The following is a 19,120-nucleotide window of genomic DNA, read 5'->3' on the forward strand; positions in this document are numbered from 1 at the left end:
TGCCCCGGCGGGAGCGGCGCGGGAGGCGCCTCGCACGTGCGCGCCGATCCCGGCCGGGCCAGCGGCGGGAGCGCCCCGGGAGGCGCGGCCCGGCCGGCGGAGGAGGGAGGGAGGGAAGGGAAGCAGGGAGGCAGCGTTGGCCTGGCCCTGCTGGAGGGAGGGCGGGTGTCACTCGCGTCCCGCGGGCCGCCGCGCCTCGGCACGGCCCTGGCGCGGTTTGCTCGGGCTTTCTGCTAAAAGGGAAGCGGTGCTGTCCCTCCGGTGAGCCAGAACTCTGCATCCGCGCCTCCCAGTTTATTTAGGTGTGTCTGCCTCCGCTCTTTGAAATCCATTATATGCTACAGACTCAGGTGGGTTGGAAAACCCCAAGTTCAACCTTTGACCAATCGCCACCAAGTCAACTAGACCATGGCACTGAGTGCCACATCCAGTCCTTTCTTAAACACCTCCAGGCGTGGTGACTCCACCACCTCCCTGGGCAGCCCATTCCACTGTCTAAGCACCGTTTTTGTGAAGAAATTCTTCCTAAATTAGCCTAAACCTAAAGTTAAAGCTTTCCTAAATTATATCACATCCTGCTGACTTTTCTTGCTGTGAGGAAAGGTTTCAATGGAAGACTTCAAGAACAAAACCTCCAGTGACACTTCTAGGACCAGTTAATTGCCTTGATAATATCTCACAGGTCTGGCCTATTTGGGCTCTTCAGTTTTTTAGGTTGTAGGTGGACTCAGGACACAGTTTGTTCACAATTTTGGCTGTGGTTGGCAAACTGGGATACTTATGTCAATATAGCACGATTTCTCCTGAACTCCTCCAAATCTAGTGGAGTCTCCCTCACTGGAGATATTCAAGAACGGTCTGGGCACAATCCTGTGCCATGTGCTCTGAGATGGCCCTGCTGGAGCCGTGAGGTTGGACAAGATGACTCTCTGTGGTCCATTCCAGTCTGACCCGTTCTGTGAATTGTATGCACTGTGTTTTCTGATCAGCAGGGAAATTACGTCCTTCCTTTTTCTTACTTTCCATTGTTTTCAAATTAACAAGTTTCTCTTTATTTTGTACGAAGTCTTGGTTGCAATCTCTGAAGAGAAGACACTCATACTCTTCCGTTCCTCCTCCTGAGTGCTGCATTGTTAAAACTGGTGACACTACAGATTAATAATTGCTAACTCTTCTGCATATTTAGCAGTGGATGCTTGACTGTTCAAAAATTCAAACCCAAAAAGTCTGTGCAGCTGACTTGTTCAGTGGCTGAGTGGGTTGTCTTCCTGGAAAACAGGAAAAGCCTTGTGCTTCGTAGGTCTTAAATATGCAAAATAATAAGTGTGTTTTAAAAAAAATCAGAACGTTGGGCAAATCAGAAGGTGCTTTCTGCTAGAAAAACTGAAAAGTCAGTCATTTGAGTTCCTTTGTAGACTAATTTAGTCTAACTCATGTAGACTTGCTTTTGATTATTCTGTCATATTACCCATCACAAGCACTGAATAGATCTGAAGTCTGAACCTTTTTGGAAGGGTTTTTAAAATTATGACTTCTAAGGGTTTTGTGTTTTAAAAAGGTACAGTTGCTGCAATATATTTTTGTAAAACCAAAGCACAGGTAGAAGGATGTGGCTTTCCTAAAGTCTGGTATTTCAGTCACTTACTGTGCATGTAGGATATCACTGTATGCTGTATTTTACAGATTTTCAGCAAAATCTCAGCTTGCTAAAGAAGGTTTATTGTGTTAGTGGTTGGAAGTGGTCAAAGGTGTGTCTGTAGAGGCACACAGCTTATTCCAGGCACTTTTTGTCTGCTCTTGGTCATTACTAACTTCAGCAAAGTGAGGTTAACATTGTGCCATTCTGGCTCCTGTTTCTTCTGGATTATCCCATTCCCAGCATCGAGGTTTACGCTTTTTGTGACCAAATTTCACTTCCCATCTTAATTCCAGTCCTGCACCTTTACTGGGGTCAGTGGCCTTGCTTTTAAAGAACATTGTATTGTTTTCCTCTGAAGGAGAACGGAAGTGCTATGGATAACAGAACTGGAATCGCACCTCTGAACTTCCTTCAGAAAGTTCAATTGTTTGCAGTGAGCAGTGCCAAGGGCATGGGAGAGGTAGTTCCAGACTGCTATTGTGAAGACCTGCTAAAGGGTTTCTGATGCTGTTAGACATACTTATTGCTTGCAAAGTTTCTCAGTATGTATGTTACTTACAATGGTTTTGTAAGGTATTTTTAGACCTGCTGGAAGTGGTATGTTCTGATGGATGAGGTGCCATATAGTAAAGACGTTCCCTCCATAGCTTCATTATGTACCATTTTAAAAGAGTCTAAACCAGAATGTTTTGAGATGGTATGAAGTCTTGGTAATTACATTCTTGGGTATTAGGAAATAATCAAGTTTCAAAACATTTTGTTTGCAGTTAATGTGAAATGGGGAAAAGAGAAATTCGATGGTGTGGAGCTGAACACTGACGAACCTCCAATGGTCTTCAAAGCCCAGTTATTTGCACTGACCGGAGTCCAGCCAGCTAGACAGAAGGTTATGGTTAAAGGAGGAACTCTGAAGGTAGAAGTCAATTTTTTTTGTATTATGTCTAACTTTATTATGTGTTAACAAGAACAATGGCCCTATTTCTGGGTGTCCTCTGGCAGATCTTCAGTTGTATGTGTTAGACTGACTGCACTTCTTTACTCATTTATTCAAAACACAGCTTGGTGGGGGGAGGGGTGCTACTTTTTAGTGTTCAGAATCAGAATTAAGTGTTTTCCTCCTGCTTTGTTTAAGAGAAGTTTTTCCTGGTGCTTCTCTGCTGGAGGCTTACTGGTGTAATGAGATACAGGCAACTTTGCTGCAAAAAGTTGTTTACATTTAAGCAGTGTTAAACAACACATAAAGAACCTTATTGAAAACACAACTTGGCTGCTTTTTATTTTAGTCAGACAAGACTTGATAACATGTAAATAGCTAATATTGTGTAATCTTGGATGAAATATAATTGTATATTTAGAAATATGTGATTAATATTAATGAAAATATTTGCTTGTCTCTTGCTGCAAGATAATTAACTTGTCTTTTATTTTATTTCACAGGATGATGACTGGGGGAACCTAAAAATTAAGAATGTAAGTTCTGAGCAGTAACTAAATTTTATTTATTTTTAAATTTTTATTTATTTTTTATTTTTATTTATATTTATTCTGGCAGTTAAAGAAAGACTTGAAAGTGCTTGCTGTTTCTGTTTGAATGGGCAGTGCTTTCTTAAAAGGTCATACCTTGATGAAAAATAATTTTATACGTGTCATATGTAAGCATGCTTAGAAAGGTCTCACCATTGATTTATAAAAAACTTTTCTTCGGCATCAGTAGGGAATCACACCATCTATTCTGAAGTACTTGGGAGCATATATTTATTTATTTTGTAAAATAAATGGTCTGGGTCAGAGCAGTGGTCCTTTTGTGCTGTCTGTCTGTGACCATAAAAATAAGTGATGTTGTTTAGAGTCAGCTTGTGAACCTGGGCACTCTCTGCAGACCCTTGTCCTTGCACGTCCCCAGGGTGGACAAATGTGTTGGTGATGCTGAAGTTACACCTCTTTTTTACCTTTTACCTTTACCTTTTACCTTGTCCTTTTTTACCAGCCTGCTGAAATCTGCTCTTCTGTGTTGAATAGCTGCTGTTCATAAACAAAGCCATTAGTAATGGTGATTCGTACCTTTGGCTAGTTCAAAAAGAAAACAGAAAGTGAATGTGTTTGTGTTGCTTGCCTGTATAATATTGCATCAGGGAATCCCACAGGTTTTTGTTGGGGTTTTTTCTGTGTCATTTTCGTTACTGTAGGTCTCTTGTAATACCTTGTAACATCTGTTACAGGTTTTACTCCAGTTCTTCACTGGGCAGAGTGAATTAGGTAGCATTGCTCTTACCCTTGTAACTAGGTTGCAGGCATCTGTTAGCAGCCTGTAGCTGCAGCTATTGTAGCAAAGTTATTCAGCAAAAACCCCAGTACATAATATTCTTGTCTTTTTCTGCATACTGTTGTGCTAATAGCTGCCTTTATTCATTTTAATACTATTGTATACAAGTTCTAGTGATTTATTTACACTGTCAAAGCAATTTCTCTTCATTGTGTTGTTTATCCTTTTCTTAGCACTGTATGTTTCAAGGCTCCAGGTAGTAATTTTCTCCTCCTTTGACAGGTCTAATTGTGTAGATGGGCTCCTGTTGAATGCCAAAAGATTCTTTTTCATATTATGCTAGTTCAGCAAGCATGGAAACTTGATTTTTTTCCCCCACCCTTACATGTTAGTTTTTGTGCATAAACTGATGTGGTAATTTACGTTATTTTTCACTTTTCAACTAGTTTAACTCAGAACTTGTCAGGCAAGCTGAGCAGCCTCACCAGATGTTTCAGTGGAAACATCTAGCATGGATAATTCTGTGGAATTGTTCTCAATAGCTACTTCCTAGATATGAGGAATTAAGGTATGCCCATAAGTCACAGTAGTGCAGTATTGGTTCTGTTAAACTAAGAGAAAGATGGTGTTTATTTTTGGGGAAATAGCTGAAGGATGTTAAGAGCACAAGGGCTTGAGTGGAAATAACTGTCCTAAAGCATTCATTGCTATCTTTACTGTGTTTCAAGGGGATGACCTTACTAATGATGGGCTCCGCAGACGCGCTTCCAGAAGAGCCGATCTCTCGACCCGTCTTCGTGGAGGACATGACAGAGGAGCAGTTGGCCTCTGCTGTAAGCATGTTTCCAGCTTTGGTTTCTTGTAAACCTCCGAGTAATGGCAAGTTTTTAAACACTTGCAGTTGCTTAAAAGTGGATTTTGAAACTGGAACGTCTGTTTAGCATCTTCACCAAGAATCACAAGTCTACATCGATGGCCAAGCTGGGAGCAGTGAAAAGAAGTCTGGGATTTAATTTAAAAGTCATACAATTAGTGCTGTTTTTCCTTTGAGCAGGCAGCTTAGTAGATTTTCTAAAAATAGCATTGCTGATGTTTTTAAAAACAAAGTTGTATTGCCCTGGCTGTATCAGTGTCCTGAACTTTGTCTAAACAAGGCCTTGTAGATATGCAGAATTATTTCCTGCGTCTTTCATATCTGTGAGGAGAGACTCGGGTTTGTTTTGGGGTGGGGTGTGTTTGGGGTTTTGTTTGTCCATGTTACTGGTATTAGGTCAGCTTTGTGAAAAACGAAAGTGAGTTTGACACACATGTTTTACTTTATGGGAGTAAAGTCTGGAAGAGCATAATTAGTCTATTATTTTCTTAATGAAGTAACTCCTGAATTTCCTTTCTTATAACTTGAAAGGCTTAATTTTCTCACCAGTCATTTGAACTGCAAGCTCTTTGTCATACTTAGCAGTTGCGTGATTGTTGTCAACTGTGCATGCAGAACAGGAATACTTTTAGGCATGTCTGTGTGAAGAAGGATCTGTAGTTTCGGACTGGGTTTGTGCTTCAGGATTTAGTGCTTTCCAGGCCACCTGCAGGTGAAGGATACTTACGTATTTTTGACTAAGCACATACACAGACATTGAGATAACTGAGAGGCAAACAAAAAGTTAATCACATTGAAATTTGGTTATACATCAAACTTCAGTTGTCTGCACTGCATGTATTCACTTGTGGAATATGCTAAATGAGTTCTCTCTTCCTAAAATAATCTATTGGTATTGGTATGCAGTCCTACGTCAGTTTCATTAAACTGTGTATTTTTCCCTGACAAATACAAAATATTCAGGGTTAAAAAAAAAAGAAAAATTCTGTTACATGGTGGTTTATAGTTATTTCTGAAACTGGTTAGTTTAACTATTAGTTGGCCTTCACATTGGTCAAAACTTCAGAAATTCACAAGTTGTCTGAAAAGATCAAGCTAATGATCTGTTGCAAACTTCTGGAGAGGAGTTTAAACAATGCTTTTGTTTCAAACTATGAACTCCAGCATTTTCAGAGTTTTACTGAAAACTGATTTTAATTAAAACATCAGTGTTTTGTACAAATGTATTCATGTGGAAATTCCACGGAAATAGAATTTTAAGGTCAAAACTTGAATGGGATTATAATTGAACTTTCTGAATGACTGCATGCTTGAAGAATATGTTCATTAAACTAAACGTGCACAGAAAAGCCCCCAGAGCATTCCTGAATGTCCCCTTAAAGTATCAAATGGTGAAATGATGAATATAATCATAAAATGGATCTGGAAAACCTCATGGAGTTTGATGGAATGTTCCAGGTTTTATGCATGATTCATTTTCTTAGAAGTTGATGGCACATTACAGTGTTTATACAAAAACGGTTGCACATCTCTCTGACTTTCAAGCACCCTTGTGAATTTTTTTTGGTAGATGGAATTGCCATGTGGATTGACAAACCTTGGCAACACTTGCTACATGAATGCTACGGTTCAGTGTATCCGCTCAGTGCCAGAAGTGAAAGAGGCCCTTAAAAGGTAGGATTCAGGACAAAAATACCGTGACTAAAATGTTTTCTTTAGCTTATGAAATAGATATTTTGTGGAATGCTCATCTTAACTCTGGTATGGATTATCATAACAATCTGTTGCTCTTTAGGTCTATTCAAGATTAACATAATGATCGATTAAAATTTCTCCTATGGTTGTGTTAGTCTGTGGTTTAACAAAGAAGTTAAGGCTTTGTGTTTCTTGGAACTGGCTTTTAGTAGAGAGAATGTGTTTTGCTTAGCTAGACCTGCTTAAAATTCTAAGACAAGCTACTGAACTCTTAACCCTGTTTTTTTGCTGTTAGTTTTTATGGTCCTGTTCTGTATAAAACAATCATATGGGAGTCCTGTTCCTTTGAGGAATATTTCCTGCAATGGTTCTATTGCACTGTGTTTCCAGCTGTGAAATTCTAATGTTACTGACATTTGCTGCTTGGAGGTACAGTGGGAAGTTCTAAGACATGCCTTTGTGGAATTTTGTTTCATTTGGTAGTTTGTTCTGATTGTAGGATAGCTTCTCAGATTTTTGTTTGTTTCTTTTGTTATTCTGGACTGAAATGTGAAAATGGCCAGTGGGTTTTTTTTTTTTTGGGTTGGTTGGTTGGTTTTTTTGGTAAGGAATATATGAGAAACTTGGAAGTTATGAATATTGAAGGAAAAAAGAATTACCTGCCAATGTGTACCTGAATTTGTCCTCCAGATAAATTGTAATGAGAAAACAATGAGTATTTTTAAAAAGTGAGAACTAGGTAGAGCATTATTGCCAGCTTAGGGTTAATTTAATTCCTTGGTACCCAACTGGATATTCTGTATTACTGTAATCGCTAGTTATTTAAGTAGTTATAAATTGTTACTCATTCTGTTAGCAGGTGAACCTTAATTATTAAGAGCTGAGAACTATTTGTGAAGTACAGAAATTTGATTTCAAGGTTTTTATTGGCTATCGGTGTTTGTATTTTTGGAAGGTCTGTTCATTTCCATGTGAAGGACTCTTGAGTTACTGCACTGAATCAGAGTATTTGACAAATTTAACCTACCAAATGGCAAAATGTAGCCTATGAAACTGGCAGACTGCAATACAAGACGTGGCTGTATTGTCTGTGGGAAGTCACATTCGCACTCGGATTCAAGCTGTGTTCTTCCCTGGAGATTCAGCCTTTTTTTGGTCTTCCCTGCTTGATGACAGCATGGAAGGCTGTAGGGTGTGTGGCAGCGGGAGATGTGTGAAGGGACTCACTTGGGAAAGCTGTTACAGCTTCTTTTCTCACGGCCTGCTCTGCTGATCTCCCCAGGGAACTCCTCCCTGTTCTGTAGCGTGTCAGGGGAAAGTTTCCTGCTCGTCATCTAACAATGGTCAGAATTTCAAAAGTTCAGTCCAAGATTTAGTGAGACCCTCCTTTTGCTTGAAGGCTTTGGGGAGTCCATCTGTTCCTCATCCAGCTGCTAATTTAAGAATTCAAAGAAGAGTGGCAAGTTCTTGCCATATAGGTGGACTCCCACACCTTTTCAGTATAGGAAATACTTCCTCAAGAAAACATCTCACATCTCACTGTTTTGCTTCTGCTGTGGAGGGAGGAAGCAAGCCTGCCCTCCATCTCTGTGCATTTTATCTGCTATCTATCCTTGAAGGTGGTTTTTAGCATGTATCTGAAGAAGCCATGGCAAATGTTTCAGAAATGGAGTAGCTTTTGTTCAGACCTCTTCTCAGTTTCTTTAAAAATAAAACGAGTCTCTGAGGCAAAAGGTTTAGGGAAGCAGCAGTGATGTATCCAGACTTCTTGGTCTGCCTTTACTTATTGTCTGAAAGATTGCTTCCATGCAGTGCTTACAAAATAGCTGAAACTTTGAGGTGAACGTGAGTGAATCTTACCTTCGGTTACTTCTGGTTTGGTGATAGATTTCTTTTAAATGAATCCAGCTGCTGCCTGCTACAGAAACCTTACTGTCCTTCTTGCTTGTGTTTAATTGCATGCAAATTATTTTTCTTCCCTTTTAGGTATGGTGGTGCCTTAAGAGCTTCAGGAGAAATGGCCTCTGCTCAATACATTACTGCAGGTTGGTGTTTAGAGCAGGAGACAGGGGTTTAGACAAGTGTGTGATCTGCTAACTGCAGATGAAATTTGCAGTTAGAACTCTCTGTGTTGTTCTTTAGTGCATATGCCATAGGAAAGTCAGATCTGCTGGCACTGGAGGATTCATTTCGTCTTTAAAGGTTATTCTGCCCCTGCCTGCAAAGCATTTATCTCTGCACATGACCCAGCTGCAGGCTAGGGAAAAGATATTTAAGCGTGATCTAGGCTTAGATAGAAACAATTTGTATCTCTTCCATGTTTTACATGTAGGCATTAAGTAATTGGAACTTCCTAAAGCAGACTCCATCCATCCATGTTTTGATTTGATCACTTTGTGTAGAAATGTTTTAGTTCTTTGTTTCACATAGTGGTAGGCCAACACCATACTCCTGGGATATGTATTTCATTGGTATTTTTTAATACAATTTACTGGCTGAGCGTTATTGTTACGGTGGAAAGTGTCTTAGCCTTTGCCCTAAAGATCCAGATTTCATAACTGGAATGGAAAGTAGTGTCTTCAAAACAAAAGTTACTCATTGTTGTGGTAGTGTGGGTGCTCACACTGTGGGAGCTCACGGTGGCCCTGTATCTTCAAGCTCTAACTAGAGTTCTAGTTAGACCCTTTACACTTGAACAAGGGTACTACTTGTCCGCTTTTTCTTTTTTTACTCTATTTCATTGCCCCACTAAGATGCTGGGCCAGGACACTGGGATTTCTACCAGTCCATTTAAGGAAAAACAAAACAATATAAGGAAGGAAAGGTCCAGTTTGTGGGTATGCCTGCTGATCGAATTTTGGGGTGGTAAGTTCAATGGTTACTCTATACAGCCATGCCTGCCCCTCCCCTTTTCACTGCCTTTACTTCATGTCCCTTGTTTTCCTTTTAAGGTGACAGCTCTGCTTCTTAGGAATTTTAATAGTTTTAAGTAACTTGTAGTTAATTCTTGGGTGCTGAGCTGTTCAGGAACTCCTGCATGACACTTATGGCATTTTTTTTTAATTGCTGTGTCATATCAGTTGCACCTCTTGTCAAGGTCAGTGAAGACATTTCTGAAAGAGGAAGCAACTGACCTTGGTCCCCTGTAATCTTGCCTATATTCATTTACTCAAGAGTACCATTCATTAGTCTCTCCACTTGTAAATTAGTGACCATGCAGATTGTTGCCTACCTCACAGGGTTGTTGTGAGGATTAACAGGTGCCTTTGATGTGATCTGTGGATGTAAAATGCTGTAACCTGGGTAGATAAGACATATGCTGGAGTGTGGAACAAAAAAGAAGGCCATGTGTGTTGTCATGCAGTATCATTCATTGGATTGCACATAGTTAAGAGCTCTCTGCACATATGCCTACACATACTTGTTTTCCTGGGCCTTAAGCATGGGTATTTCCTAGATATTTTATTAAAGTTTTTTTTTCCTAGTAGCTGGTGGAACTTAAGTTGCTCTAGAGGATAGATTGTGAATGCCTTCTGGTTTCTCTTGGGAAAATGTTGTTCCTCAGATGTGTTCCAAATAAAATCTTAATTGCTCAATTTTTTTTTTTTTCTGTTAGCAGCCAGGAAAGACAAGGCATTATGTGCCAAATTCTCAGATTTGCCAGCTTTATGCTTTCAAAGTTGTGTTCACAAAGGAGATCTTAGGTGCACCTGTTGTGCCACCTGGGGAATTTGGTCCTGCTTTGGGAAGATCAAATTGGACACTGTTAAATGATCAGTCTTTAAATGTTTCTGCTGTTTTACTATTCTTTTTGCACTTCCTGCCATGTTTGAATTGTTTTTGCACTTCTCAAAGCATTCACTTACTTTTTCTTCAAGCTCTTAGAGACTTGTTTGATTCCATGGATAAAACTTCCTCCAGTATCCCACCTATCATTCTCCTGCAGTTTTTACATATGGCCTTCCCACAGTTTGCAGAGAAAGGTGACCAAGGCCAGTACCTTCAACAGGTAAAGACCAATTATGAGCTTATTGTTTAAAATTAGTAGTATGTTGGAAGTTGAGAACAAGAACATTTTAAGACTTTCCTTCCCTTGTGAAAATAATTACTCCCAGTAAAGTGGGGTGTTTTTTTCTGTAGAAAAGTTGTGTAGAAGTTGACTGTAATATCAAGTGCTTTGAGAATGCATGGTGGAATTGGGAGAAATTCTTAGTTAAGGAATCCTCACATTTGGCTTTATAGCTGATGGGTTTAATGTTACTAAATCGTAATGCCACTACTCAGGTTTAATGTTGTGTTCCCTTCCTAGGATGCCAATGAGTGCTGGGTGCAGATGATGAGGGTACTACAGCAGAAGCTGGAAGGCATCGAAGGTGATACAGTTATGGAGGTAATTGTAGTATTACTCTAACCAGAATTAGGATTAGTAGTATTTCACATATCTTTTGCTAAGTATTATCTGTTTGTGAGTTCTTTAACATGTGTCTGGAGTCCAGTAAGGGAAATTGCTTTCTGATGTGTCTGATCAGCATAATGCTACCATGGTCCTGTCAGCTCTGCTGTGGAGTGTGCTAAAGGAACCCTTCCCTTTGCGCTTTGTAAGGCAGCGTTGGACCAAGCTGCTGGTGACACACACTCACATATGTGGCAGGTGGCCCTGATAACCTGTGAATTCAGCACACCAGAACTTCTAATTCTGAAAAAAGGGTGCTACAATTTTAACTTGAACTGTTATGAATGGAGAGCTAACCGAATCAACCTGATAGAGGAAGTTGCTGAAAGTTTTTCCCAAGGTTTTACCAGAACAGCTTTCTCTTTTCTCTGTAAACTGTTTTCTGGAGACTCTTGGCAGAGTCTTGAAAGACCATCTGAAACTTAAGGTAGATTTAAGTTGGGGGGGCAGGGATGTGTGAGTTTCTGATCTTGCTTGTTAATGTGCTTCAGGATGGTTTTAGCAGGATGTTTTAAGTGTATTTGTTTTGAAACTTCTATGCTGTGTAAGAGGATTGACTGGCTAGGAGAAAATGTACCTATAGAAAGATGAAGGAATAGGCTTTAAAGAATTAAAATAAATGGGGTTATTTTGTCTGTAGGGAAGACTGTATTTACATTCTATTTAAAGTTACATCATAAGAGATTTTGTTTTACAGACAGACTCTGGAGCTACAGCAGCATCCTCTAAAAAGAAGAGTTTAATCGATCAATTCTTCAGCATTGAATTTGAAACAGCGTATCCTAAAGACTAAGGCAAGACATGAACAATGGTGATTGCACACTTTAGCAGTTGAGTTCAGGGAGGATGAAAAGCACTGTTCAGAATAGTATGGAAAATAAAGATGTAGGTCTGGGAAGAGGGTCATGATGCTGTGCAGGAGTACACAGAAGTTAAAGTGAAGATTGGATTATGCTTTGACAGAGAGGATGATGTGGGGAGGAAGAATGGTAATGGAAATTTACAGGAAAAAAAAACCCCTTGTTAAATTTCAAGAGCAGATTTCCTCCCCAGAGAAGATTGGTATGTACCAGCTTCAAGGATGCTGACATGCTTTATCCAACTAAAAGTAATTGTTGTCCTAAATAGGCTTTTTTGGCTTGTGAGGGTGTGTTTCTGACACGCTTGGAGTACTAAAGATGCACAAAAGGTAGCTTGATTGATTTCTTAAGAAATAAATTAGGTGTCCACTGTTGTATGAGTAAGAAACAAATGCAGCTGACAAGTTTCTAGTAGGTTCTTTATAGCAAGAAAAAGAGGATATGACCACATGGGGCACACATCTCATGGCAAGTATTACTCTTGTCCCACTTCTCCACCCCAAAATCCTGGCTTTTAGACTTTTAGAAAGAATTACACTGTGCATTTTGCTTGTCTGAAATAAGGAAACATCCCCTTAGATGAGGTACTGTATCTCATAGCTTGGTAGTAAGGAGGAATAAAGGGATTTTTTAAGGTGGGAGTCACGCATCTCTCTCCCTCTATCATGATGTTTGTTGTCCTTGAAATAGTTGGGAGTCTTGGAATGTGCAGCTAAGAGGAGTGATGCATAGGCCAGAATTAGGAAGAAGACTTGTTAGAAGAGTTGCAGACTTTCAAAGTGTGATTATGGTAGCATTTGTAGAATAGCTGCAGTCAGAAAAATACCTGGTTGGAAGGAGATGGATGAGAGAAAAGCATTGAGGTAGAAGTATGAAAAGAGGAGAGAACAGACAGAACAATTAAAAGGAAAGTGTAGAAGATAATGAAGGAATTAATTTCATTTCAGTGAAGAGGACAGATAGAAGGCAGAGAAAGGAGGCTCTGCATGTTGAAAGAAGCAGGAAGTCTGGCCAGCAGCAGCAATAGAAGAACTTTATTAATCATAAACAACAATGGAGTGTAATGTTGCAGGAGGGCTTTGTGACTTGGTGTTGGCAGCCAGTTAATGTGTTCTGTGTCTGGCGGGTTGGGTGGTGATGGGGGAGAAGAAAGAAAAAAACAGGCCCCAGCTTAAATAGTGCTCAAAGACTTATTTTACTTTTTTTACTTTTTTTGGTGTGCTGTCTGCCCCCACTGCCCCTTGTCCTTAGCCACGAAGGAACAGATTGGTCTGAAGGAAGGGCTCCTTCAAATCTTTTTTGTACTACGAGAAGTAAAAGTACTGTCTACACAAGCACAGAATTACCTAAATCACTGTGCTGCTTGGCATGTTGTTCTCACTAGAGCAGTAGTTTAGCTCTTGGTGCATGGTGGTTTTCCTTAATTTTGTGAAGCATGAAATGTACAGAAGTCGAAGAAGAAGAAGTAACTAAAGGAAAGGAGAATCTGCTTCAGCTTAGCTGCTTTATCAATCAAGAAGTGAAATACCTGTTTACAGGACTAAAATTGGTAAGCTATCACAGCTTTTATTGAAGTTCTAAATGGCCTGTGTATTTTTTAATTGAAATTCTAAGTGACCTAAATACACTTAATTCTGAGTGTATTCTGTGACTTGGAATTGGCATCTGCTGTCCAAGCTTTACAAAGTTTCAAGAATCTTTTTGGTGTTCATTGGGATGAAAGATGGCTGTGAAAGGGAGTTGCATGTTCATGTTAAACAGACTTCAGCAGAGCATTTTCTTGATGCTGACATGGTCTTCCCCATGCAGGTAACCAAGTGCAAGGCAGTTTGCCACTTGTTTGTTCATCTGGGTTTCACTCCAGACTGAGCAGTGCCATGGTTTATGCAGAAATCAGTTCCCAAAAAGTCCAGAAGTCAACTTGAAAGTAGAGTGGTGTTTTGGTTCCTAATTAAAACCCCACCAGATGATGTAAAAACTAAATTTGATTTTGCAGATTTTGAAGGGGGTGTTATTTTCCGTGAGACAACATCATCCTCAAACTTTTTTAAAGTAGAACTCCTTAAGGTAGTCTGTGCTTTTTTATATATGTATTTTGAAATTTTAAGAGCTCTTTGGAGAGTCTGGATGTCTTGGGGTGACAAGGAGAGGAGCTACTGCAAAACCTTTATAGTAACTGCGTAAGGCTAGGGCAGTGATCTGGTTTGTACAGGACTAAAACCAAGTTGCATGATTCTCAGATAATCTTTGTATCTCTTTTTCTTCCTTTTTTTTTTAAACAGAATTTAGAAGGAAAAGGAGGATAAAATAGCTAATGCTCACAAATTAAAAAACTATTAAAAAAGAAACTCCACTTTCAGGCCAAAAAAAGTCTACAATTCTTATGCTGGATTGCCTGTAGCAAGAAAGTTGCAACATTAAGAACCAATCTAGTCTTTCCGGGAATTTTGTTAGGAGGCACCAGCTGTCACTTTAGATGCAGCTCTGCCTGCTTGAGGCTGAGAGCTGAGAAATATGCAAATATTCTTCTCACAGGAACCTTCAGATTTTCTACAGTTGTGTTCCCAGCATGATATGATACATTTGTAACCAAGTCCAGATACAATTAATAACAAAATCCAATTGTGAGTTCTACTCCTGTGGAGCAAAATTTTCTGCAGAGATAAACTCAGTGGTGTCAGGACTCAGGAATGGGCCTGGAGCTGAAGAAATGAATGGGCATGGTCCTTTCTGCCAAGGAATTTCAAAATCCTGTGTGTTGTAATGGCTGGCAGCAACAGAAGAGACTGGCAGAACAAGATTTAGTTTATGGTTTGTTTACCCCTGTTGTGCTTTTCTCTAAGCTGTGTTTTATGATGAACATGTGTTACTTCTTTTCCTTGTAACAGCGTCTTCAGGAGGAAATCACCAAACTCTCTCCAACACTGCAGAGAAATGCACTCTATATCAAATCTGTGAGTGGTACTTTCGTTGCTCTTTATGGTTCTTCTAAATGTTGTCAGTTCTCTGTTCCAAACCACAAATTTATTGCTGCAACACCATGTGATTTATGTTTATGAAGCATCTGAGTATCCACTACCAAGAAATTTAAGACAGAGCTTCAAAAAAGGAGACCTTGTTTTATTCCTGTGGGTTTGTGTACAAACACTTTCTCAGAATAGACTGTAATTTAGGATGAACAGTGTTGAAGGTATAAAAGATCTGTGAATATTTAAAGTAATAGCTTTTTCTAATTTGTTTTTTTATAGTCCAAAATTAGTCGCTTGCCAGCGTACCTGACTATTCAGATGGTTAGATTTTTTTACAAAGAGAAAGAATCTGTGAATGCAAAAGTTCTTAAGGTAAGTTTTCTGCATATTGATGTCTAATTCCTCTTTCTTTTTTCCATGAGTTTTTATTACAGGTAGATTATGAAGACTTGAAGACTACTTACTAAATTGTTTGCTTTTAAATTGCATTTAAAAACATTAACAGTGCAGGTTCTTTGCTCAAATGCAAAGTAGTTTCGTTTCCAGTTGTGATGGTGTGTGGCAAACTACATTACCCACAACAGAGTGAGGGAGGAGGTGAGGGGCAGAAGTGAATTTGCCCCAGTAGTGCTAATATTACAGGATGAGAATAACCAGGATGTTTTTTGGTCTCTTCTCACCAGTGGTTCTGAGAAGAATGTGTAACTAAGGAGAGGGCCATGCTTTCAAACTCTGAACAGTGTTCTAGTGTTGATGGGAGATGTTTATGCTGTCAAACACTTCCTGTACTAGTGATTTTAATTGTCTGGCTTTCTGATGGACAAATGCAGGAACCAGCTGCAAACAGCTGAATGTTCTGGTTTTGCTCTCTCTTGGCCATGGCTGACAGACCTCGTAGGCTGCCCAAGGAGCATCATGATAGATGCTCCTTCCTTACAAAAGGAAGAAAGGTAATAAAGATTGAAGGTACATGTTAACTATTTCAGAAGATGGTTTTGGATAACACAAATGGACATTTTTGCCAGGATACAGTCATTCTACATGCCTGCTGCTTTTTTCTTTTCCCTTAGGCCTGAATAGGTATTTCTGTAGTGTATGACAGCTAACAATAAACAGTCTGATTTATTAATTACTAGTCTATGCTGAATGTAATAATTTATAGTGGTTTGTTTATACTGAATTAGACATTCTTCTGGGAAAGCATTGTAGCCCTTTGGGTAAATACTGTCACCAGAATCCCAGTGGGTCAGGTTGCCAACAATTTGAAGAGGGTTGCATTTAATTTGGCTTAGTGTTGTCTTCCCATGGGAGAATGCTTTAATGTGGAGTACCAAACCATGCTAATAAATTTACATGCTTTTTACTTCCTAGGATGTCAAATTTCCTCTTATGTTGGATGTGTATGAGCTGTGTACGCCAGACCTGCAGGAAAAAATGGTTTCTTATCGATCAAAATTCAAAGATCTAGAAGACAAAAAAGTAAATCAACAGCCAAAGAACGTAAGCTTCCCGACACTTCACTAATTCATCCATCTGAAATTGGGGTACTAATAAGGACTAGAGAAAACTTTAAATATATTATTTTAATATATTCATATATTATTTTCTTATGTAGCAAACTCATTGGTTCTGAGCTTTAGATCTTTTTATCCTGTATTTTCATGAAAATACAGTATCTGCTTTGGTATATTTGCTTGATGAGAAGTTTTAAATGCTGTGGTCAGACAGCATGTATTAAATGTATTAAAATGTAGTGCTTCTGTTTACCAGTGCTACGCCTAAAGGTTTTCTGTAAGTTACACAAAATTATTCTCTTCAAATATTACTGTTTGCTGGCTGCTCCCCTCTTCAGTGGAGTGTAGGAAGCTGTTCCCTGCTCACCAGCTGGAAGGGGTTGTACAACGCACTGCTACGCGTCTGACTGATAAAAATTAGAGTACGTGTACTGGTGAGCTTAAAATCAGCACTCTGAAACCTTGGTAAATGCTTTCATGTCTTACCCTGCCTGCATAGTTCTAACACTGACTTCCTTGTCTTTCATGAAGAGAAAAGCAAATGAGCTGTAGTGTTTTAACCATTTTTTTTTTTTAAAGTTTGCTGGTATTTTCCTGGCCGAACTCCTGGCAAATTCTTTTAAAGATTTGGATAAGGCTTGCAGCCCCTCTTTTACACACATGGGAGCAAGGAAAGAGTGCTATTTTTGAACAGAATGTATTGGCACTGAGAGTCAGTCCCTGGTACTTTCTTATTGCCACTTCTGCTGCTAGCAAGCCCCCACCAAGGAATAAATCTTCAGTTGCAGAATTGTTTCATAAACAAACCCAAAAATCTGGTGGGTGAACAGTGCAGGCAGTATGTGCTAAAATGGTTATATATTTGCTTAAAACTGGTCTTCTTCAGATAAGGTTTTTGTATGTCCACCTAGAAAATACAGTAATGGAAATTTTTTCAAGTTGAACAAAAAATATTTAGACTTAGGAAAATATTTAAATTAATGGAGACTTGGGATTTGATGTGATTGTGCTAAAGCCTTTATTAAACCATTTTGCATTAATTCAGCTTATTCTCCTTTTTAGTCTAGTAAAAGTGATGGTGCACAGAAAGAAGTTAAATATGAACCATTTTCTTTTCCTGATGGTGAGTACAGGGAAGCAAATCTACTTTAAAGAAACTTTCTATTTACTCGTGTTCAAGTGTGCCTGATGGTAGAAATACTTTGAGAACCCTGGCTCTCTTTAATGCCTTTGGAAAATTAATCTTCAGAGACTGACAGAAATTTAAGGAATGGAAAGATTAGGTAAACCAAAATGTTGACATAGTCAAAGGCATAATTGCCATCCATCTGACAAGCTGGTGATAATAGAAGACAGGCATATCAAAGACATTTGCATGTAATGTGCAGTTGTTTTGCACACTGCCTTGTCAGTGGGTGGTAGAAAGCTGAAATCAAAACAAAAACTCGAACTGGATTTCTAAAAATGTTGTTGTTGTGCTGGTGTTGCCTCAGTTTTGGGGAGGGCTTGGAGCCTGAAGGCCCAAAGCTCTCACCCTGTGCATTATGTCAGTGATATTTATGCATACATATTTATTTCCTGAGAATGCACAACATCCTCAGTTTCCTGAGACTCTTCTGGCTGAGAGCTGCTGCTTTTAGTTCACAGTGGTTTTGTACCGTGCTGTAGCTGGGGTTTTACACACACAGCTCTGGTGCTGCAGCCTGGCTGATGCATCTTTGGTCTGTGAGCTGTTAAAGACACTGCTGCCGTTCAAGTAGGACTCAACGTTACATTCTTTCCCTTTCAGATATTGGTTCTAACAATTGTGGCTATTACGACCTGCAGGCAGTGCTAACTCATCAGGGCAGATCAAGTTCCTCTGGGCATTATGTGTCTTGGGTTAAAAGGAAACAAGGTAAAAAAAATAAACAAATTGCAGCCCTGTTAACCACTCTTCACAGCTCCTTTCAGCAAAGGGGCTGTTAAGCAAGCTTAGATTTTATGTACAAATGATCCTGTTGTTTTCCTTGCAGATGAATGGATTAAATTCGATGATGACAAAGTCAGCATTGTTACACCTGAAGACATTCTGAGGTTATCTGGGGGTGGAGACTGGCATATAGCTTATGTTCTACTCTATGGGCCTCGCAGAATCGAAGTGGTTGAAGAAGAAGCTGAACAATAGTCTTCCGTTTTAGCCATTCTGCCTAGGTGTGAAATAAATGTTGATTACTGATCACTTCTTTAACCCCAGAGCTTTAGCAAGTGGATAAACAATTTGTTCAAACCTTCTCATGTCAGAGGGATATTGTTTTAAAACTGATCCATGTACCAATTAGTCACTACTGGACTGGACTGCCCACTGTGGTGGTGACAATACTTAAAATAGCTTTAATGTCTTGCAGAAGATAATTTTTTTTTTTTAATGAGCCTCTCCTCCTCCTCCTTCTTCTCTAATGTCATCAAGTATTTATTACACACCTACTCTCACATTGGTTACTCTTGCATGGTTTATACCACAGTTCAGTAGCTGTCCATCCTTTGCCTTACCTGGCAGTTCTGTTAGGAAGGTAGAAGAGAAACCGTTGCCTTGTTGTGTAACTCAGTGCTGCTGCCTGTAGCCAACAGCTGTGGCTACAATCAAGTATTTGTCCAGCCTGACCTGCTGATTCAGTCTGTTCTGTTGCTGGCATCTCATGATTTCAAAATAAATTGTGATCAACAATGTGTCTCCATTAAAAACAGCTCCTGTCCTGGTACTGTAGTCAGTATGCGTTTGTTTTCACTTCCTGGGCCACCACTGATGAATGTCTCAAAGCAGTCATGGAATAAAGTCACTTTTTTTTAAGCTGTAGGGATGTGTCTCCTGTC

General features: G+C 39.5%; 1 protein-coding gene across 1 annotated transcript; it reads left to right on the top strand.

Annotated features, from left to right (window-relative positions):
• Window positions 1–2,400: 2,400 nt before the first annotated feature.
• Window positions 2,401–19,103, top strand: USP14 (ubiquitin specific peptidase 14). Its single transcript, XM_042030215.1, has 15 exons — window positions 2,401–2,552; window positions 3,077–3,109; window positions 4,631–4,735; window positions 6,347–6,450; window positions 8,458–8,516; window positions 10,350–10,480; window positions 10,781–10,861; window positions 11,622–11,701; window positions 13,219–13,333; window positions 14,673–14,738; window positions 15,033–15,125; window positions 16,125–16,253; window positions 17,330–17,390; window positions 18,057–18,164; window positions 18,283–19,103. The coding sequence occupies exons 1-15, from the start codon at window positions 2,469–2,471 to the stop codon at window positions 18,432–18,434; spliced, it is 1,401 nt and encodes a 466-aa protein (XP_041886149.1). The 5' UTR covers window positions 2,401–2,468; the 3' UTR covers window positions 18,435–19,103.
• Window positions 19,104–19,120: the final 17 nt, after the last annotated feature.

This window comes from Corvus kubaryi, unplaced genomic scaffold, assembly GCF_017639235.1.
Source record: "Corvus kubaryi isolate FWS band 111438036 unplaced genomic scaffold, C.kubaryi_AGA036_p1.0 132, whole genome shotgun sequence".
Taxonomy (NCBI): Eukaryota; Metazoa; Chordata; class Aves; order Passeriformes; family Corvidae; genus Corvus; species Corvus kubaryi.

Excerpts from the sequence above, each read along its gene's own strand:
- USP14 (XM_042030215.1), top strand. The coding sequence starts at position 2,469 with ATGGTCTTCAAAGCCCAGTTATTTGCACTGACCGGAGTCCAGCCAGCT. Across the intron at positions 13,334-14,672 it reads TGTTTACAGGACTAAAATTG|CGTCTTCAGGAGGAAATCAC; the intron begins GTAAGCTATCAC and ends TCCTTGTAACAG. Across the intron at positions 16,254-17,329 it reads TAAATCAACAGCCAAAGAAC|TCTAGTAAAAGTGATGGTGC; the intron begins GTAAGCTTCCCG and ends TCTCCTTTTTAG.